This window comes from Hyla sarda, chromosome 6, assembly GCF_029499605.1.
Source record: "Hyla sarda isolate aHylSar1 chromosome 6, aHylSar1.hap1, whole genome shotgun sequence".
Classification (NCBI taxonomy): Eukaryota; Metazoa; Chordata; class Amphibia; order Anura; family Hylidae; genus Hyla; species Hyla sarda.
Window position 1 is genome coordinate 69,964,710 of NC_079194.1, and position 23,394 is coordinate 69,988,103.

Below are 23,394 nucleotides of genomic sequence, written 5' to 3' on the forward strand. Positions count from 1 at the left end.
CCATGTCGGCGATCGGAGAAAATTGCATGTCAATTCAGACATGCAATTTTCTACAATACAACGGAGTTCTGACCAATGGCAGTGCAGGACGGGGGGTTGCCATGGATGTCGAGGGGCTCTGGAAAGAAGATGGAGGCCGTACCTGCAGGAGAAGATGCCTGGGGACCTGGGATCTTCGCTGGAGCCTGCAGGATCCTGATCAGGTAGGGAATCGACAGTGGGGGGGGGGGGGGGGGAATTGAAAGTGAAAGTAAATCGATCTTTACTGTGGCAACCACTAGGGGGGCCAAACTGCAACTCCCAGCATGCCCAGAGAGCCAAAGGCTGTCTGGGCATGCTGGGAGTTGTAGTTTTGCAACATCTGGAGGGTCACAGTTTGGAGACCACTGTTACAGTGGTGCCCAAACAGTAGCCCTCCAGATGTTGCCAAACTACAACTCTCAGCATGCCTTGACTGCCCAGGCATGCTGGGAGTTGTAGTTCTGTAACATCTGTCCCTTCAGATTTAGCAATTTTCATGACATTTTTGAAAATTGCTGCTCTACTTTGAAGCCCTCTAATTTTTTCAAAAGGCAAAAGTATGTCCATTTTATGATGCCAACATAAAGTGGACATATTGTGTTTGTGAAGAAAAATAAAATGTATTTGGAATATCCATTTTCCTTACAATTAGAGAGCTTCAAAGTTAGAAAAATGCTAAATTTTCAAAATTTTCATGAAATTTTGGGATTTTTCACCAAAAAAAGGATGCAATTAACGCTGAAAATTTACCACCAAAATAAAGTAGAATATGTCACGAAAAAACAATCTCAGAATCAGAATATTCGGTAAAAGCGTTTTCGCGTTATTAATTTGTAAAGTGACGGTGGTCATCATTGCGAAAAAGGGCTCAGTCCTTAAGGTGAAAAAGGGCTGCGTCCTTAAGGGGTTAAGGGGTTAATAAACGTATTGGAGTAAAACACCAGCCGGTGATTACTTTTGGCTGTCCTTTCACAGTATGTAGGCCCTTGACAGATTAACAGGTACAAAAAAGTACACGCCTTAGATTAAGGTATGCACTTATGAAGGCAGAAAAATGCACTACAGTACGCTAAAAAAAAATTTAACCACAGCACCAGCAGTAGACAACAATGCTGGAGCACACAGTCACTGTGTACTGAACCTAAAATTGTAATAAGACTCTCTCTCAAATACTATTAGGAATGGACTGCTGGATATGTGTTACGCCTAGCGCTCCGGGTCCCCGCTCCTCCCCGGAGCGCTCACGGCGTCTTTCTCCCTGCAGCTCCCCGGTCAGTCCCGCTGACCGGGAGCGCTGCACTGTCATGGCCGTTGGGGATGCGATTCGCACAGCGGGACGCGCCCGCTCGCGAATCGCATCCCAGGTCACTTACCCGTTCCCGTCTCCTGCTGTCATGTGCTGGCGCGCGCGGCTCCGCTCTCTAGGGCGCGCGCGCGCCAGCTCCCTGAGACTTCAAGGGCCAGTGCACCAATGATTGGTGCCTGGCCCAATTAGCTTAATTGGCTCCCACCTGTTCCCTGGCTATATCTGAGCTCCTCCCTTGCACTCCCTTGCCGGATCTTGTTGCCCTTGTGCCTAGTGAAAGCGTTTTGTGTGTCTAAAGCCTGTGTACCAGAACTTCTGCTATCCACCCTGACTACGAACCTTGCCGCCTGCCCCCGACCTTCTGCTACGTCCGACCTTGCTTCTGTCTACTCCCTTGTACCTCGCCTATCTTCAGCAGTCAGAGAGGTGAGCCGTTGCTAGTGGATACGACCTGGTCACTACCGCCGCAGCAAGACCATCCCGCTTTGCGGCGGGCTCTGGTGAAAACCAGTAGTGACTTAGAACCGGTCCACTAGCGCGGTCCTCGCCAATCCCTCTCTGGCACAGAGGATCCACTACCTGCCAGCCGGCATCGTGACAGTAGATCCGGCCATGGATCCCGCTGAGGTTCCCCTGCCAGTTGCCTCTGATATCACCACGGTGGTCGCCCAGCAAGCCCGACAGATCGCCCATCTAACCCACCAGCTGTCGGAAGTGTCCACCATTGTGCACCAACTTCAGTCGCAACTTCATCAGCAATCATCTCCTCCGCCAGCTCCTGCACCTCCTCCGCAGCGAGTGGCCACTCCTAGCCTCCGCCTGTCCTTGCCGGACAAATTTAATGGGGACTCTAAGTTTTGCCGTGGCTTTCTTTCGCAATGTTCCCTGCACATGGAGATGATGTCGGACCAGTTTCCTACTGAAAGGTCTAAGGTGGCTTTCGTAGTCAGCCTTCTGTCTGGAAAGGCCCTGTCATGGGCCACACCGCTCTGGGACCGCAATGACCCCGTCACTGCCTCTGTACACTCCTTCTTCTCGGAAATTCGTAGTGTCTTTGAGGAACCTGCCCGAGCCTCTTCTGCTGAGACTGCCCTGCTGAACCTGGTCCAGGGTAATTCTTCCGTTGGCGAGTACGCCATACAATTCCGTACTCTTGCTTCTGAACTATCCTGGAATAATGAGGCCCTCTGCGCGACCTTTAAAAAAGGCCTATCCAGCAACATTAAAGATGTTCTGGCCGCACGAGAAACTCCTGCTAACCTGCATGAACTCATTCATCTAGCCACTCGCATTGACATGCGTTTTTCTGAGAGACATCAAGAGCTCCGCCAGGAAAAAGACTTAGATCTCTGGACACCTCTCCCACAGTCTCCACTGCAATCTGCGCCTAGGCCTCCCGCCGAGGAAGCCATGCAAGTGGATCGGTCTCGCCTGACCCTGGAAGAGAGGAATCGCCGTAAGGAAGAGAATCTTTGTCTGTACTGTGCCAGTATCGAACATTTTTTGGTGGATTGCCCCATCCGTCCTCCACGTCTGGGAAACGCACGCTCGCACCCAGCTCTCGTGGGTGTGGCGTCTCTTGATGCTAAGTCGGCTTCTCCACGTCTCACGGTGCCTGTACGGATTTCTACTTCAGCCAGCTCTTCCCTCTCAGCCGTGGCCTGCCTGGACTCTGGTGCCTCTGGGAATTTTATTCGGGAGTCTTTGGTGAATAAATTCCGCATTCCGGTGACCCGTCTTGTCAAGCCACTCCACATTTCCGCGGTCAACGGAGCCAGGTTGGATTGCACCGTGCGTTACCGCACGGAGCCCCTCCTAATGTGCATCGGACCTCATCACGAGAAAATTAAATTTTTGGTCCTTCCCAATTGCACTTCCGAAATTCTCCTTGGACTACCCTGGCTTCAACACCATTCCCCAACCCTGGACTGGTCCACTGGGGAGATCAAGAGTTGGGGTCCCTCTTGTTCCAAGGACTGCCTTAAACCGGTTCCCAGTACTCCCTGCCGTGACCCTGTGGTTCCTCCTGTATCCGGTCCCCCTAAGGTCGTTAGGGACTCTGCCTGCCACAGGAAATGCCTCTCCCCCCCTCCCAGTCCCTTCAGGCAAGCCTCTGTGTCCCCTCATGGCTCCCGTCCTTGTGTCTCCCTGCCCCGTGCCAAGCTTCACCCTCTGCCCTCCCTCCCCATTCCTACTCCTGCTGTACTGCCTGCCATTGAGGAAACCATCCATTCCTTCCCGGTGTCCTCATCCCAGGGGAGGCAGTCACCGGACAAAAAAAGGGGAGACCTAAGGGGGGGGGGTACTGTTACGCCTAGCGCTCCGGGTCCCCGCTCCTCCCCGGAGCGCTCACAGCGTCTTTCTCCCTGCAGCTCCCCGGTCAGTCCCGCTGACCGGGAGCGCTGCACTGTCATGGCCGTTGGGGATGCGATTCGCACAGCGGGACGCGCCCGCTCGCGAATCGCATCCCAGGTCACTTACCCGTTCCCATCTCCTGCTGTCATGTGCTGGCGCGCGCGGCTCCGCTCTCTAGGGCGCGCGCGCGCCAGCTCCCTGAGACTTCAAGGGCCAGTGCACCAATGATTGGTGCCTGGCCCAATTAGCTTAATTGGCTCCCACCTGTTCCCTGGCTATATCTGAGCTCCTCCCTTGCACTCCCTTGCCGGATCTTGTTGCCCTTGTGCCTAGTGAAAGCGTTTTGTGTGTCTAAAGCCTGTGTACCAGAACTTCTGCTATCCACCCTGACTACGAACCTTGCCGCCTGCCCCCGACCTTCTGCTACGTCCGACCTTGCTTCTGTCTACTCCCTTGTACCTCGCCTATCTTCAGCAGTCAGAGAGGTGAGCCGTTGCTAGTGGATACGACCTGGTCACTACCGCCGCAGCAAGACCATCCCGCTTTGCGGCGGGCTCTGGTGAAAACCAGTAGTGACTTAGAACCGGTCCACTAGCGCGGTCCTCGCCAATCCCTCTCTGGCACAGAGGATCCACTACCTGCCAGCCGGCATCGTGACAATATGGATTATACCGTCTAAAGACTACTATAACCAGCAGACCAGTTGTTGTAGAACAAAGACACAAATTTGCCCTAAAAAATTATTTCTCCTGTGAAAATGTTTCTGTAGCTGAGGCAGCACACAGCTCTCTGCCCCTCTCTGTAATACAATGCTGTTCACAGTAACTGAGGGGTTACCGTATTTTTCGCCGTATAAGACACACTTTTTCTTCCCCAAAACTGGGGTGGAAAAGTTGGTGCGTCTTATATGGCAAATACACACCTATTGCGGCGGTCCCTGCGGCCATCAACGGCCGTGACCCGCGGCTAATACAGGACATCACCGATCGCGGTGATGCCCTTTATTAACCCTTCAGACGCGGCGATCAAAGCTAATCATCTGAAGTGAAAATAACACTAACCCGGCTGTTCAGTCGGGCTGTTCGGGACTGAACAGCTTACAGGACACCGGGAGGGACCTTACCTGCCTCCTCGGTGTCTGCCTCGTGCCGGGATCCCTTGCATGGCCGGCGCTCTCCTTCGACGTTATTACGTCGTCGCGCACGCCGTCCCGTCATCCAATAGAAGTGGCGTGGGTAGCGACGTGATGACGGCAACAGAGAGCGTGGATCCCGGGGAAGAAGACGTCCGGAGCGTCGGGGACACCACGGGGACGCGGTGACAGCGATGGAGGACGACATCCAGGGCAGCGGTGACGAGCGGACACCAGAAATAAAGTTGTAGACCTGCACCAGGCTGGGAAGACTGAATCTGCAATATGTAAGCAGCTTGGTGTGAAGAAATCAACTGTGGGAGCAATTATTAGAAAAAGGGAGACATACAAGACCACTGATAATCTCCCTTGATCTGGGGCTCCACGCAAGATCTCACCCCTTGGTGTCCAAATTATCACAAGAACGGTGATCAAAAATCCCATGTCATGCAGTGCCGGATGTGTCCCGCTGCTTAAGCCAGTACATGTCCGGGCCCATCTGAAGTTTGCTATAGAGCATTACGATAATCCATAAGAGGAATGGAAGAATGTCATATGGCCAGATGAAACCAAAGTAGAACTTTTTGGTAAAATCTCAACTTGTCGTGTTTGGAGGAAAAAGAATGCTGAGTTGCTTCCAAAGAACACCATACCTACTGTGAAGCATGGGGGTGGAAACATCATGCTTTTGGTCTGTTTTTCAGCAAAGGGACCAGAACAACTGATTCATGTAAAGGAAAGAATGAATGGGGCCATGTATCGTGAGATTTTGAGTGAAAACTTCCTTGCATCAAGGGCATTGAGGATGAAACATGGCTGGGTTTTCAGCATGACAGTGATCCAAAACACACTGCCCAGGCAAGAAGGAGTGGCTTCATAAGAAGCATTTCAGGGTCCTGGAGTGGCCTAGCCAGTCTCCAGATTTCAACCCCAAAGAAAACCTTTGGAGGCAGTTGAAAGTCCGTGGTGCCCAGCGACAGCCCCAAAACATCACTGCTCTAGAGGACATCTGCATGGAGGAATGGGCCAAAATACGAGCAACAGTGTGTGAAAACCTTGTGAAGACTTACAGAAAACGTTTGACCTCTGTCATTGCCAACAAAGTGTATATAACAAAGTATTGAGATTAACTTTTGTTATTGACCAAATACTTATTTTCCACCATAATTTGCATATAAATTCTTTAAAAATCAGACAATGTGATTTTATGGATTTTTTTCTCATTATGTCTCTCATAGTTGAGGTAACCTATGATAAAAATTACAGGACTCTCTCAGCTTTTTAAGTGGGAGAACGTGCACAATTTTTTCCCCCACTTTAAAAAGGGTGCTGTTTTAATAGTATGGACCTACAGAATTGATATAATGTGTAATTTTTACCGAAAAGTGCACTACGTAGAATCGGTAGCCCTCAAAAGTTTAAAAGTTTTTTTCTTTCAAATTTGCCCCACAAACATATTTTTTTTGTTTCACTGTAAATGTTATAGTAATATAATATAATATAATATGTGGTGCAAAAAATAAGCCCTCATATGGTTCTGTAGGTGGAAATATGAAAGCCTTATGGCTATTAGATGGCAAGGAGGAAAAAACAAAAGTGCGAAAATGAACAATCCCTTATTCCTTAAGGGGTTAAAGCCACCGCTTGTGGGAAGTGGTGTGCTGCGCTGCAGGAGGATGCTGGCCCTTCCCAGTGATGTCACATTTTGTTTCATGCCCCAGGGAAGTAGCAGAGCGCCATGCCACCTGCCGTGGCCTACACAAGTAATCCACACCACGACCTCACACCCCACCTCCCTACCACCTCCTCATCACCATTTTTTCTTATTCTCTAGCACTGTGGCTGTTGCAGAACTACAACTCTTAGCATACCAAGACAATCTTTGGCTGTCTGGGCATGCTGGGAGTTGTAGTTTTGCAAAATCTGGAGGCACACTGGTTGTGCAACACTGCCTTGGAAAGGCAGTGTTCCACAACCAGTGTGCCTCCAGATGTTGCTAAACTATAACTCCCAGCATGCAAAAAGCTGTCTAGACATGCTGAGTTGTAGTTTGTCAACAGCCTAAGGTACATTGGTTGGAGAACACTGCCTTAGCTGGGAGCTGCTCCCCCTCTATAGTAAAGATGGCATTGAGGAGGTAAAGGTACGCCCTGGAAAAAGCGTAACTGTACCTTCTCACCGCTATCTTTACTATAGAGAGTGAGCAGCTCCACCCAAAGACTATCTGGGCATGCTGAGAGTTGTAGTTGTGGTGTCCCGGCACCGTATTTCATACTGTGCCTTAGTTATTAGTCCCCAAAGTCAGAGTCCCTAGGACTGTCAGGGTTCGCTTCCTTAATTAACCCCTAGTTACCCCTTAGTTACTTGATATTTATAAATATTATCTATGTAAATATGTATATGGTGTTACTCACTTGTTTTAGCGTCGCAGGACCTGCGGGTCATGTGACACGGTTCAGGACTCTATGGTATGTTGAAGGACCTTAGGTGGTTCTTGAGTCAGGTGTTTCCCATAATGCCATGTAACGGTGAGTGACAGTTTTTTCGGACCAATCCAAAATGGCCCGCCCCTGCCCATATAAGGGAGCTGCGGCCATTGATCTCTCTCTCTCTTGGGTTGCTGTCACTGAACGAGGTAGGACCTCTGCAACTTTCAAGTACATTTTCTATGCCAAAGCCTTGCGGCCCTGGCATATACCACAGCGGTTATATATCTATAATTCCCTGCTACTCAACGCAAGATCACTGGACCTAATTAACCCCTAAATCCAGCGGATCTATGCAACAGAATCTTTCTAAAGCTACATTGAGCTTACCTGATCTCAACCAACTGTCAATCGCTGCTCAAATACAAATAGACTTTGTTCATGGACTGTTATTGCTATTGTCTGCTTCAGAAAATCTTCAGTAAAAGTTCCTGCAAGTTTCAGTTGATAGTGGTTGTGGACAATCCATTTATTACGCATTCACCTATCGTTCTTGGGAAAGTTGGGATAGGCCCATCACCATTACAGTATTTAACCCTCACCCTGGCGTCACGAGTGACAAGGGTTAACAGCGCCCTTTATAATTCAAGAAAAGCTACACCCCAACGACCCTATACTCCCACCAAGGTATCACATAGTTCTGCAACAGCTTGAAGTACATTGGTTGGGGAACACTGCCTTAGACAGGGAGCTGCTCCCCCTCTATAGTAAAGCAATCTGGGACTTAAAGGGAACCAATCATCAGATTTTACCCTATATAACGCTTGGCAAAGCGTTATATAGGGTAAAATCTTTATTTTCACCATTCCCGGGGGATGCTCCTGCCCCCAGGGATGGTGAAGATATGAAGTTATATACTAGTCACCGCCGCCGCCGTAAGTAGTCACCTGGGCGGGGAGCGCTTCTCACCAACTCCCGTTCTTCGGCCGGGAGCGACGCCCCCTCCGCTTGATTGATGGGCCGCGTCATCACTCTGCTCCGTCTGTTCAGTGAGCGGAACAATGACGCGGCGCATCAATCAAGCGGAGGGGGCGTCGCTCCCGGCCGAAGAACGGGAGTAGGTGAGAAGAGGTCCCCGCCCAGGTGACTACTTACGGCGGCGGCGTCGACTAGTTCATAACTTCATATCTTCACCATCCCTGGGGGCAGGAGCGTCCCCCGGGGATGGTGAGGACAACAATTTTACCCTATATAACGCTTTGCCAAGCATTATATAGGGTAAAATCTGATAATTGGTTCCCTTTAATGCACCAGAGAATACCTGTACCTCCTCACCACCATCTTTTCTCTCTCTGTAGCTTCCAAGGCAGTGTTCCACAACCAATGCTCCTACAGATGTCGCAAAACTGCAGGCTTTCCAGGAATAGTGTTACTAGTCAGTGGTAATGGTGGTGGTCATGGTATGGCAGTATTATTTGTCCGCATTGGTAACACACAAAACTAGCAGTGTGCACGTGTTTCATCTCGTTTGGAGATGCTGACCATTTTATGTTTTTTGTACTGATATTATTGGTAATACTGGTCTTAGTTTTGATTAGATATGGTCAGTAACAGTATGGCGGTAATATGTATGGTGATAATATTCACCCTTGTATACTGGTATTATTGGTAATATTGTTCTCAGTATACAGGATTTGGTCAGTAACAGTATGGTGGTGGTAGTAGTGTGATTGCTGCAACCACACTGTACAGTTGCCTGCTAGTAGTAGGGAGTATATTGAAGGAGGAGGCCATGCACAATTGGGCAATGAATGAGGGCGTGGTTAGGGGGCGTGGCTTGGGCTATGGACTCTAGCCCCCTTTCTTTTAGAGACCTAGCAATACCCCTGGTAGTCACCATGTCTCCTCATGTATCTGCTCCTCTACATCGCACACTGCTGATGCTGCTCCTGTGTACACTCACTGCAGACAAGGCAAAGTATAATCGATTACTGCTGTATAATGAGTCCTGGTGTGATAGGGGGGAACAGGGGCTGTGTGCAGGAGAGGAGAGACACTGGGCTGGGGGCATCTTATGTGTTATGATGATGATGATACAGTATGGGGACTGCACTGGTTTTCATAATAAATTATTTCAGCTGTGACTGACCCTGCTGTGTACACGTTATCAGTCCCCCTCCCTGTATATGAGGGATATTATTTCAATATGACTTCTATCTCAGTGCTACATACTGATCTTACTTTGTACAGGTTTATAGTCTCTTTCTTTTATATAGAGTGTAGAAATCTGTATATCACCTCCATCTTGGTGCTGTTTACTTATGATACTGGTCATACTGATCCTGAACAGTACAGTATACAGAGTCTAATGATCTGCATATGACTTTTATCTCCTTCTAATTTGTATATTTCCATCAGGAGTTATATATCCATCCTATTACTCTTACGCTCATTCATACAGTATATTAGTTAAGATAACGGATGGTTTAGGATTGTGTGGAGTACGTGAAGTCTTATTCCACAAACCACAATTATAATCAGAAAATACAGAATACATACAGCATGTGATCAGCGCCTGCTTTACCTTACTCTATAAACTACTCGGGTTCTAGGTCTATATCCTGTTGTAGGATGATCCACTTTCTTGTGTGGCATATCTCGATGGGCATGGTGGTGGCAGCTCTTGGGGTTAGCTCCCCTGTGGGTTTTCACAAGGCTGAGGTGCCAAGCTGGGATACCACCAATGGTGTAAAATAAAAGATCATTGCACACCAAGCATTTCCTCAATAAAAAGATTCAATAAATGGATCCAATAGAACTGTAGCTATTCTGCCCTACCATAAACCCTACCATTGTTAGGACCCATAAAAGGTGACTGCTAAAGTTGAAGCCTGGTTTTGTAGTCTTACAACCCTTCAGGAGCCTAACATGAGATGGTTAGAAGAATCAAAGTAATCATAGTAGACATCACCTGTGAAGAGAAACTACCACAAGAGGACATGGTTTTAAATTTAGAGGGGAAAGGTTTATGCAGGAAGTATTACTTTACTGAGAGAGTAGTGGATGCATGGAATAGCCTTCCTGCACAAGTGGTCCCTGAAAATACAGTGAAAGAGTTTAAGCATGCATGGGATAGGCATAAGGCTATCCTTCATATAAGATAGGGCCAGGGGCTATTGATAGGATTCAGATCATTGGGCAGACTAGATGGGCATAATGGTTCTTATCTGCCGACACATTCTATGTTTCTTAGATGTTACCTGTCAGTCACTGGATGTAACTTATACTGTCTGCAAAGCACAGAACTAGTGTAGAGCTGCATCTTGTACATATGGTCATTATATAGGTGCATTATTGGTCTTAGTATAGTAGTTTTGTATTCAATAACACTATGGTGGCATTAGTCAGTGATATTTACCATGTCTAATACACAATAATCATTCTTACTAGTACAGGAACAATTCATGACTTCATTAGAAATGCTATACATTGATGGGTCCTCTTTCGAGACAAGAACAAGTGTTCCCCCTGTCCCTCCCTCCACCCCCACCCGAGTAATCCGAAAACGACACAATTGTCACAATAATCTCTCTTTTGTAACCTAAAAAAAGAAACTACCAAACAATGAAGACAAACAAAGAGAGATGATACTTTCTTTGATGTTATTGCCCTTTATTGCATTGTGTTATTCTTTGTTCCAGCACGGAGATCCAATAGGCAGGGACCAGAGGTGTAGAAAATGGGATCAATACATAAATCGGTGTCCAAGGAGGGGAAAGGCTTTGCTAAAATAACAACAGAGCTTCTCTTGCTTAGGATTCGGCCACCATGGTTACAAAGTCTGTGAACAAAGACAGTAGGAAGTTAATCTGGTAAAAAAGAAGCACAAAGCAAAGACACATGTGCTGAAATGATGGTTCCTATAAGTTACTGTCATCTTATCTCTGCTTTATAGCCCCGGCCCAAAGTAAAGCAATCATAAAATGGATAAATATAGAGGCCATCAAACTGATGAGCCTCAACGTGTAACTATCAAGGATGTCACATTTATTGTGGGATGATGGGGGTCTTTGGAATAAAGCGGCTATTTATTATGGCTTAAAGGGGTACTCCGGTGGAAAACTATTTTTTTTTTTAAATCAACTGGTGCCAGAAAGATAAACAAAGTAGTAAATTACTTCTATTTAAAAATCTTAATCCTTCCAGTACTTATCAGCTGCTGTATGCTCCAGAGGAAGTTGAAATTGCTCTGGAGTCTTAAAAACGAATTGTGTCTGACTATGTGAGATTTAGCCCACTTAACTTATTAGTGACTATTTCTTAAAACGGACTCTGTTGCAGGTAAGGAATGGTGGCCAGCAATGCTAGTGTGAATACAGGTTTATAGTTACTGTGTGGTTGCTGACCACGGAAGTGATTGATTGACTGCTGGGATATAAAGGAATAGTTACACTTGTGATATTTACTGTTTGATACTCACCGTTGGACTATAAGGGTTCTGTATATGATGCTGCAGTACGCTCAATCTGGGACATTTATAATTGTTTGCTTTGGTAAGCGAGTTCTGTAGGCATTTTTTCTTGCTTTGGTTTTGCTTATGTGTGACATATTTATCATACTATCACAGGGGGTTGACAAATTTGGCTCACATAAGCAAAAGCCAATAAATTACGTTAGAATGCAATTTTTATAGAACACATAAGCAAAAACCAATCAATAACTTCATAACACCACTGGGAAACACCACCTCCCCTCCTCTGTGTTTATTAAAAGTTTTTACTACTTTTTTTCCCCCGTAAATGTACAAACTATTTTTTTTGAGTTCGTTTTTTTCTTCTCATTTCAGATCCGTGTATGGAGAGGACTTTTTATTCTTCAGTGGAATACGTAGATGACCAGTGATTTAAAAAAAAAAAAAATAAATAAATGCTTAAAGCACAACAGTCATTATATTTTGACCCTCCAACCACTATAATGGTGTTCCAGACGAGTATAAGGTGACAGCAGCCATACCTTTTATCGCTGTTTTTTCTTTTCTTACTAATAAAAACCTTTTATCTAGCAGTCAGGCACAGTCAGATAGGCGTGGCTTGGGGTTTGCAAAGCCCCGCCGCCACCACGCCTATCCTGCCTTCCAGCGCTGGTCTTACTACACAAGGCATGCGCCTGTACCTTCAGCTCTAACGTGCTCCCCCCGCCGTACTGAATTGACAGAGTGAGCGCTCGCTCCCGACATCTATGCGCATGTGCTGTACTAGAGGCAGTGAGCGCTGACCGCAGAGACGTCTGGAGCGAGTGCTTGCGGAGTGAGGGAGCGAGCGCTCCCTCTGTCAATTCAGCACAGTGGCGCGTGCATGTTAGAGCCGAAGGGTCAGGCGCATGCCTTGTGTAGTAAGACCAGTGCTGGGAGGCAGGATAGGAGTGGCGAAGCCGGGGATTTGCGAACCCCAAGCCATGCCTATCCAACTGTATTTGACGGTGGAGAAAAGGTTTTTATTAGTAAGAAAAGAAGCACAAACAGCCATAAAAAGTATGACTGCAGTCACCTTATACTCATCTGGAACACCATTATAGTGGTTTGGGGATCAAAATATGATGGCAGTTGCGCTTTAACGAGGGCTTGTGGGGGGGGGGTTGGAATAATTTTTTTTAAACTTGTTGTTTTTTTTAAATTAAATTTACTTTACTTTCTTAGTAGTGGAAGCCATCTTACAGATAGAATCCATTACTAAGCAAGGGCTTAGCCTTAAAAAACAGCTAGCTCTAACCCCCAATTATTACCCACCGCCACAGGGGTGCCAGGCAGAGCCAGTACCAACAGGCCCGGAGAGTCAAAAATGGTGCTCCTGGGCCTAGGCGGTAACAGGCTGGCTTTATTTTGGCTGGGGAGGGCCAGTAACAATGGTGCTCGCTCACCCTTGTAACGTCAGGCTGTTGCTGTTTGATTAGTATCTGGCTGAGAATGAAAATATGGGGAAATAATTAAATAATTTAAAAAATAAATAAATAAAAAAAAAAAGGTGTGGCGTTCCCCCTATTTTCATTCTCAGCCGGATACCAACCAAGCAGCAGTGGGTGCCAGGGTAATAATTTGGGGTTTAGCGCTAGCTGTTTTTGAGGCTAACACTAAGCCCCAGCTTAGTAATGGGTTCAGTCTATAAGACAGCTTCCACTACTAAGCCTGTAAAGTAAATTAAAAAAAAAACACAACACGTTTAAAAAAAAACTTTTATTCCAAAAAATACTCCCCCACAAGCCCTCGTTAACCATTTTATTGATATTTAAAAAAAACGAAAACATGGGTCATCGTTGTAGTCCTCCAAATCCGAAGTAGTCCTCTGCATAAACTGGTCTGAAATGATAAGAAAAAAAACCAAACAAAAATTTGTTAGCACATTGTTAGACCCATAAAGCAGTGTTTCCAAACAGGGTGCCTCGAGCTGTTGCTAAAATACAACCCCCATTATTTCCAGACAGTCTGGGAATGATGGGTGTTCAAATTTAGCAACAGTGAGCCTCCAGTTTAGCAACATCTGGAGTCTCGCTGTTCCTAAACTACAACTCCCATGATAGGAGTTGTAGTTTAGCAACAGCTGGAGGCAACCTGTTTAGGAACAGTGAGACTCCAGCTGTTGCTAAACTACAACTACCATGATGGGAGTTGTAGTTTAGCAACAGCTGAAGACACCCCGTTTCTAAACTACAACTTCCATGACGGGAGTTGTAGTATAGAAACAGCTGGAGGCACCCCGTTTCTAAACTACAATGTCGATGATGGGAGTTATAGTTTAGAAAAAGCGTGAGGCACCCTGGTGTTAAGATGCCAGCCGCATCTACCACCAGCCTGCTAGCTGTTGCAAGACTACAACTGCCAGCATACGGAGGGTGGGGGGGGGGCAGATGAGCGGCGGGGGGAGATGAGGGGGGGGGGGAGTGCGGCGGCCGGGCGAGGAAAGGTGTGGTGGTGGCGGTGGCGGGTTAAGATTACGCTGGAGATATGTGATTTATAGGGGGGCGGTGGGAGGGGAGATATGAGAAGAGCAGGTGGCGGGGATTCGGTTTATAAGACGGAGCCCGGGCTTCTTTATGCAGCTGTGATTTCATATTTCCCGCCAGAGCTGTGATCTCGGCTCCCGGCGGGAAATATAAAATACTCTAAAGCAAGTTTTGTAAGCCAGGAGAGGGCTGGCTTACATTTTCACTGCTTTCGAGGTGGTTACGACTTTTTGTGTGACTTTTGCACGTGATAAATCCCTGACCACTACAAAGTGAAAACTGAAATTTGCTTTGGTAAGCTTTTTTGTAATTTGCTTACAGCCAAAAGTTGCACAAAAATTTTTTTAGGCACACATGCGACTTTTTGTGCGACTTTTGTAAGCAAAAAAAAGATCTCTAAATCCCTTGATAAATCTCCCCCAATGACTTTAAAATGGTGGTCAGTAGTGAGTGTCATTTTTGATATGGTGGTTTTTTGTAACTTTTTCAAATTTTTTTCAGATTTTAATAGGAATTAATAGAGATTTTAGAAAGGTTCCCTAAATGTTCAGTTTTTCATTACTAAATAAGGGAGACCTATACACAAGTAAAGGACTCATTTCAGTTGTACATTTATATAAAGGGATAGATTTACAGTCTGAATGTTTACTATGCTAAATGTTATATGATGCTGTATCAGGAATAATCTCTGGATGTCTTCTCCTGTGCCTGTAGCTAAATTAATTACATTTGTAATGGATGTTGATCAATTAAGACGTATAATGCAGATCAAATACACGTCAAAGAATTATTGGAATTGGAATCTAGAAGAATGATTTAAAGTTTCACAGAGTAAGTATCTCCTATTGAGTAATGTTTGTTGTTGGGGTTGGTAAATGCTCGCTTACCTCTTTACTAATCCACTTCCAAGCAATTGGCATTCTTTGTAAATTGTTCAATATTAGGAACAACTTTATCTATGGTATATTTTGAAAGGCTTTATAGTTAAGTGTTAAAGGGGATAACAAAATTCAATATTGCTTAAAATAACAACTTAAAGGGGTACTCCGGTGGAAAACATTTTTTTTTTATTAACTGGTGCCAGAAAGTTAAACAAATTACTTCTGTTTAAAAATCTCAATCCTTCCAGTACTTATCAGCTGCTGTATACTCCAGAGGAAGTTGAGTTGTTCTTTCCAGTCTGACCACAGTGCTCTCTGCTGACACCTCTGTCCATGTCAGGAACTGTCCAGAGTACAAGCAAATCCCGATAGCAAACCTATCCTGCTCTGGACAGTTCCTGACACATACAGAGGTGTCTGTGGTCAGAGAGCACTGTGGACAGACAGAAAAGTACCACACAACTTCCTCTGTAGTATACAGCAGCTGTTAAGTACTGGATGGATTAAGCTTTTTAAATAGAAATAATTTACAAATCTATTTAACTTTCTGGCACCAGTTGAGTTAAAGGAATATGTTTTCCACTGAAGTACCCCTTTTCAGGTTAACATCGTTGGTGGCCATGGACAGGTCTTCACTTAAGTAAACCGGGGGAAATTTGGTAAAACTGTCATTTCACACACCAGTTTAAAGAGGTTTATCAATGATAAAACCTATTGTAACTGTCCTATACTAATAAATGAAGAAAATATTGGTAAATAAAGTTATTTTGCTACCTTTACTTGTCATTTGATATAAACTTTCTTCTCTGTTAAACTACTTTATATCTATTGTACATCCTTTAATAGTCTATTTATTCCTGCTGTACACTCTAATGGTGCGTTCACACTGCAGAATCTGAATTCAGCGATGGATGCCAAAAATACTTTGCCGCTAGGGCCGCGGGTCACTGAGCCGTCACCATTGTTGGTTATGCAGCGCTCGAGGAATCCGTGCAAAAAATGAATATCTTCTTTCATTGCACGGAATCAATTTCATTGGCGAATTTGTCAGCCGCTGAAATTTCCCAGTGCCAACGGGTCTCGCGGAGACCCATTCATACTAATGTTAAGTTTACACCGCGGAATTCCGTCCGTGTAATTCCATGGGAATTCCGTAGTGTGAACGTACCCTAACTAGGGATTTAACCAATTGCATTCCCCTTCCATTATGTGGGAGGCTCCTGTGTGTAGAGTGGACAGGGCTATAGTCAAGAAGGTGTAGTGGAAAGGAGATAGGATAAATATAGTTGGCTTTATTCCAGGCTAGAGTGTACAAAAGGAACAGGAAGTCTTTAACAGATGTACACTAGACAGAACGTTGGGCTAATAAAGACTACCAAGCAGACAATTTTCTTCAGGCAGAAGAAAAGCGTGAACAACTACAGAAAGGTAGTAAAATATATAAAGTTATTAGAAAGTGAAAAATAAGTTTCATAATTGGAAAAGACCTTTAAGTAAAACTACATGAGAGTAAGATGTGCTAAATATATTAAAAAGCACATGCCCCATAATACACTTGGAGAAACTTTGTTGTCAGTGCTCCTTTGGGCTAAATGTATGTAAATTATAGTAAATCTGCAGGACAGTTGAGGGGCCCCACCTTGATAAGCCCCACCCACTTTATAAAAAAAAACCTTTGACAGCAGCCTAAAACTGGAAAAAGTTGCATGTTTTTTCACCAGTAAGGTTTGCACAAAACATTACCATGTTTTGCACATGAATGATGGTCTATCCTCAGGCTAAGGCATCAATTGCAGATCGCAGATGCTGACATCCAACACCTTCCAATCAGATGTTCCTTTGTACTAATGATTTACTGTATGCAAGAAGTGTTCAAAAAAACAGGGCACCATTGTAGTTCAGTGTATAAAGAATAATTTTTTTTTTCCCCCTGTTATCTTTATTGAGTTGTTCTGTTACTATATTTTGCATTGCAATACTAGACCACTGAGGGAGCAGGTGACATAGATAACCTATATCCCCTAGAGACACTTTCCTATTTTACCACACACTTACCATCCATGCTGATTTTGCCATCTTTATCTTTGTCACAGGTAGAAAGCATGTGCTTGGTTTCCTTGGCAGAGAGCGCTCTAGCTTTATGGGAGAAGTGCATCAATAGAAAACTAAAAAATAAGAAAACACGATCAAATATTTTATTTACAATGTAGAAGGTATTAGGCTGCATTTGAGTTAGTAGTAGGGAGAATATCTTTGTGCTTTTTTTCTTCATTTGTTTGCTATTTTATAACTATGTGTAAATTAAGGGATCTATATGTCATGGGTTTTATGTATTGCTTAAATGGTTTAAGGAATATTGGTGTTTTGTCTGACATCTTTTCAGTGTCCATGCTTGTCATATCTTGCCAGTCTTAGGACAGTTTATAAAGGATACCTTGGGGATGCAATTTACCCATCTCAACATTGTTGTGGATTCCAGTGTATTTTGGACAGCTACTGGGTATTTTGAGCACAGTAAATATATTATAATGGGGATATTGGGGAATTTATATACTGGCAGTCTCCAACAGATGCTCTTGTGACTTGTTATGGAGTAATATTAAAGTCTAACTTGAATATGATTATGCACGTCACTGTATGGAGATGGCCAATCCTCCTATACTATTTGTGCAGTCACTTTGAAAGGTATTAGGCATAATAATTAAGGAAATAATTTAACTGAGTTTTCCAATTCCATATAAAGAGGTACTTCTATGGAAAACAAATGAAAAAAAAATGTTTAATAGAAGAAGAAAGTTAAAAAAAATAATACATTACTTCTATTTAAAAATCTTAACCCCTTAATGACCAAGCCCATTTTCACCTCAAGGACCAGGCCAATTTTATTTTTGCGTTTTCGTTTTTTCCTCCTCGCCTTCTAAAATCCATAACTCCTTTATATTTCCATCTACAGACCCATATAAAGGCTTGTTTTTTGCATGACCAATTGTATTTTGTAATGAAACCTCTCATTTTACCATAAAATGTACGGCGAACCCCCCAAAAAATTTTTAGGGAGGAAATTTAAATGAAAACCAATATTTTGCACGTTTTGGAGGGTTTTGTCTTTACACTGTACACCTTACGGTAAAAATGATAGGTGTTCTTTATTCTGTGGGTCAATGCAATTAAAATGATACCCTTTGATATATACTTTTATATTTTTGTACCGCTTAAAAAAAATAAAAAACTTTTTGTACATAATCAATAATCTAAAATCGCCCTATTTTGACCACCTATAACTTTTTCATTTTTCCATATATAGGGTGGTATGAGGGCTCATTTTTTGCGCCGTCATCTGTACTTTTTTTAGATACCACATTTGCTTATATAAAATTTTTAGATCATTTTTTCTTAATTTTTTTTTGAATAAAATGTGACAAAAAAGCAGGATTTCTGGACTTTTTAAATTTTTTACGTTTACGCCATTCACCGTATGGGATCATTAACATTATATTTTGATAGTTCGGAAATTTACGCATGCGGCGATACCATATATGTTTATTTTTAAAAATTGGTACGCTTTTTGGGGGTAAAATGGGAAAAACTGACAATTTTCATTTTTATTGGGGGAGGGGCTTTTTCACTTTTTTTCACTTTTTATTTTTACATTTTTCAACTGTTTTTTTTACACTTTTTAAGTCCCCATAGGAGAATATCTATAGCAATCGTTTGATTGCTAATCCTGTGCAGTGCTATACATAGGACACAGCACTGCTCAGTATTATCGGTGATCTTCTGCTCTGGTCTGCTCGATCGCAGACCAGAGCAGAAGACCCCTGGAGACGGCCGGAGCCAGGTGAGGGGACCTCCGGCTGTCATGCTGGTTGATCGGATCCCCGCGGCAGCGCTGCGGGCGATCCGATCATCCAATCAAAGTGCCGCAATGCCGCAGATGCCGTGATCTGTATTGATCACGGCATCAGAGGGGTTAATGGCGGACATCCGCACGATCGCGGATGTCGGCCATTACCGGTGGGTACCTGCCGTGTATGACACGAGCACCCTTCCGATGCTTATACAGGACGTAAATGTACGTCCTGGTGTGGGATGTCCTGCCAAACCAGGACGTACATTTACGTCCGTGGTCGTTAAGGGGTTAATTATTCCAGTACTTATCAGCTGCTGTATGCTGCAGAGGAAGCTGTGTAGTTCTCTCTAGTCTGACCACAGTGCCCTCTGCTGACACATCTGTCACGTGTCAGGAACTGTCCAGAGTAGAAGCAAATCCCCATAGCACATACCTCCTACTCTGGACAGTTTCTGACACGAACAGAGATGTCAGCAGAGAGCACTTTGGTCAGATTTGAAAGAAATACACAAATTCCTCTATAGCATATGTGGTGAGCCACCGTTGTATGGCGGGACCACGGGTGTAGCGGACTGAGTGGTGGGATCAGATTAACCCCTGGGGCAAGATGTTGTTAAAAGGGGAAACACCGGCCCTGAGACATCTTATCCCCTATCCAAAGGATAGGGTATAAGATGTCTCACCGCGGGGGTTCCGCCGCTGGATACCCCCGCAGTCTTATATTCGCCACCCACCTGTTTGAGCTGCACGCCGTGGTGCCAGTTCACAAACAGCTGGGTGGTGACCACGGGGCCAGAGTATCGCAACGTCCCTATATCTTTGGTCTAGATATGCTGGACTTGACTTGTACAGGACTTGTGCTTGGTTTAACCCCTTAATTCAGCTTTTTTCTGTTTTTGCATTTTCATCTTTTCCTCATCACCTTCTAAAAATCATAACGCTTTCAATTTTGCACCTAAAAATCCATATTATGGCTTATTTTTTGCGCCATCAAATCTTTGTGCGACAAAATTGAAGCAAAAATTTCATTTTGTAAATTTTGGGGTCTTCCGTTTCTACGCAGTGCATTTTTCGGTAAAAATGACACCTTATCTTTATTCTGTAGGTCCATACAGTTAAAATGATACCCTACTTATATAGGTTGGATATTGTCGTACTTCGGAAAAAATCATAACTACATGCAGGAAAATTTATATGTTAAAAATTCTCATCTTCTAACCCCTATAACTTTTTTATTTTTCCGCGTACGGGCCGATATGAGGGCACATTTTTTGCCCCGTGTTCTGAAGTTTTTATCGGTCCCATTTGTATTGATCAGACTTTTTGATCGCTTTTTATTTATTTTTCATGATATAAAAAGTCACCAAAAATACACTATTTTGGACTTTGGAATTTTTTAGCAATTTAATTAACAATATATTTTTTTTATAGTTCGGACATTTTTGCACTCGGCGATACCACATATGTTTATTTTTCTTTACACAGTTTTTTTTTTTTTTATGGGAAAAGGGCGGTGATTCAAACTTTTAATAGGGAAGGGTTTAATGACCTTTGTTAACTTTTTTTTCCACTTTTTTTTGCAGTGCTATAGCTCCCATAGGGACCTATAACACTGCACACACTGATCTCCTATGCTGATCCCTGCAAAGCCATAGCTTTGCACGGATCAGTCAGATAGGCGGTCGATTGCTCAAGCCTGTAGCTCAGGCTTGGAGCAATCAATCGACGATCGGACGCCGCGGAGAGAGGTAAGGAGACCTCTGCCTGCATCCCAGCTGATCGGAACATCGCAATTTTATCGCGATGTCCCGATCAGCCCGACTGAGCTGCCGGGAACCGTTTACTTTAGTTTTCAGACGCGGCGGTCAACTTTGATCGCCGCGTCTGAAAGGTTGACAGTGAGCAGCACAATGATCGGTGCTGCACGCTGTTAGCCCAGGGTCCCGGCTATCGTTAGCAGCCGGGAACGACCCCGTTTCTCATACCGGGACCGGGCTTAGGGCGTACAGGTACGCCCTAAGTCCTTAAGAGGTTAAGGTCCAGGAGATAAGAGAGAAGCCAGGAACTAAGAGAGTGAAGGTGGAGACTACAGCCATTTATATTTCAGGGAGCTGGACTAAACTCCATTGGTAGCTGGCTTCCTGGTTAACTGTGCCATGGAACTCTGGGTATCATGTGATCACATATCACATGACATATCACATGACCTTAGGAAGGTCCTATACAGTCTAAACATCCCAACAACCTTCATATATATTACTTACATTCACTGTACAATACATATAATAGATATACATACTTAACCCCTTAAGGACATAGGGCGTATCCATACGCCCCCGTTTCCAAGTCCTTAAGGACCGAGGGCGTATGGATACGCCCTGAGCATTTCCGGCCCCCACCGCTAGCCGGAGCCGGATGCCTGCTGAAATCGTTCAGCAGGCATCCCGGCATATCGCCCAGGGGGGTCATTATGTCCCCCCATGTCGGCGATTGCCGCAGATCGCTGGACAATTCAGTCCAGCGATCTGCGGCGGATTCCGGGTCAATCGGGTCTCCAGTGACCCGATGACCCGGAATTACTGGCTGATCGGGGCCGTCAGAGACGGCCCCGAACAGCCAGAGCCTGCAGGAGTGAGGTGGCACTGGTGCCACCTCACGATCGCCCTGATTCGTCGGCCGGATTACCGGCCGACCAATCAGGGCGCCTGCTGCGGGTGTCACTCCCGCAACCCGCTCCGCCCCTCTTCCGGAGGACGTGAGCGGGCAGAAGACCCCGTGAGGTGCTGGGGACCCCGTGAGCTGCTGGGGACCCCGATCTCCAGTGTCCTTGTTGGGATCGGGGCCCCAGGAGCGACGACGGCGGCGAGGGACAGTCCTGCAGTGTGGATCGTTGGAGGTGAGTGACAGCCTCCTGCTGTTGCTTAGCAACAGCTCCCAGCATGCAACAAGGGCATGCTGGGAGCTGTAGTTATGCAACAGCAGGAGGCAGACCACCACAACTCCCAGCATGCCCTTATGGGCATGCTGGGACTTGTAGTTTTGCAACAGCTGGAGGCACATTCTTTCTATGGAAAAGTGTACCTTCAGCTGTTGTGTAACTACAACTCCCAGCTTGCACAATCAGCTAAAGTTCATGCTGGGAGTTGTAGTGGTGCATCTGGTGGTTGCATAACTACAACTCCCAGCATGCCCGTTGGCTGTCGGTGACTGCTGAGAGTTGTAGTTTTGCAACAGCTGAAGGCACACTGAGTTAAGTAGTAAACCAGTGTGTCTCCAGCTGTTGCATAACTACAAGCCCCAGCATCTCCAGCCAATGTAGTATGCCTCCGGCTGTTGCATAACTACAAGACCCAGCATGCCCTTCCGCTGTCCGTACATGCTGGGGGTTGTAGCTTTTGCAACAGCTGAAGGCACACTGGTTGCAAAACACTGAGTTTGTTACCAAACTCGGTGTTTCACAACCTGTGTGTCTCCAGCTGTTGCAAAACTACAACTCCCAGCATGCACTGATAGACCGTACATGCTGGGAGTTGTAGTTTTGCAACAGCTGGATGTTCCCCCCCCCTCCCAAATGTGAACGTACAGGGTACACTCACATGGGCGGAGGATTACAGTAAGTATCCGGCTGCAAGTTTGAGCTGCGGCAAATTTTCTGCTGCAGCTCAAGCTGCCAGCGAGAAACTACTGTGAACCCCCGCCCGTGCGACTGCACCCTAAAAACACTACACTACACTAACACAAAATAAAATAAAAAGTAAAAAACACTACATATACACATACCCCTACACAGCCCCCCTCCCCTCCCCAATAAAAATGAAAAACGTCTGGTACGCCACTGTTTCCAGAACGGAGCCTCCAGCTGTTGCAAAACAACTACTCCCAGTATTGCCAGATAGCCACTGACTGTCCAGGCATGCTGGGAGTTTTACAACAGCTGGAGGCCCCCTGTTTGGGAATCACTGGCGTAGAATACCCCTATGTCCACCCCTATGCAAGTCCCTAATTTAGGCCTCAAATGCGCATGGCACTCTCACTTTGGAGCCCTGTTGTATTTCAATGCAACAGTTTAGGGTCACATATGGGGTATCGCCGTACTCGGGAGAAATTGGGCTTCAAATTTTGTGGGGTATTTTCTGCTATTACCCTTTTTAAAAATGTTAAATTTTGGGGAAAACAAGCATTTTAGGTAAAAAAAAAAAATTTTTTTTTTACATATACAAAAGTCATGAAACACCTGTGGGGTATTAAGGTTCACATTACCCCTTGTTACGTTCCCCGAGGGGTCTAGTTTCCAAAATGGTATGCCATGTGTTTTTTTTTTTTGCTGTTCTGGCACCATAGGGGCTTCCTAAATGCGGCATGCCCCCAGAGCAAAATTTGCTTTCAAAAAGCCAAATGTGACTCCTTCTCTTCTGAGACCTGTAGTG

The 23,394-nt window shown here is 45.1% G+C and overlaps 1 protein-coding gene across 2 annotated transcripts in view; it reads right to left on the reverse strand.

Moving 5' to 3' along the window:
• Positions 1-10,896: 10,896 nt before the first annotated feature.
• Positions 10,897-23,394, reverse strand: part of LOC130275752 (parvalbumin alpha-like) — a 49,434-nt gene continuing 36,936 nt past the window's right edge. For both annotated transcript variants that reach the window (XM_056524105.1, XM_056524104.1), the window contains 2 exons: positions 17,173-17,282; positions 10,897-11,081 (listed from right to left, as the gene is read on the reverse strand). In XM_056524105.1, coding sequence (XP_056380080.1) covers positions 11,053-11,081; positions 17,173-17,282 — 139 coding nt within the window. In that variant the 3' untranslated portion in view covers positions 10,897-11,052. The remainder of the gene's footprint in view (positions 11,082-17,172; positions 17,283-23,394) is intronic.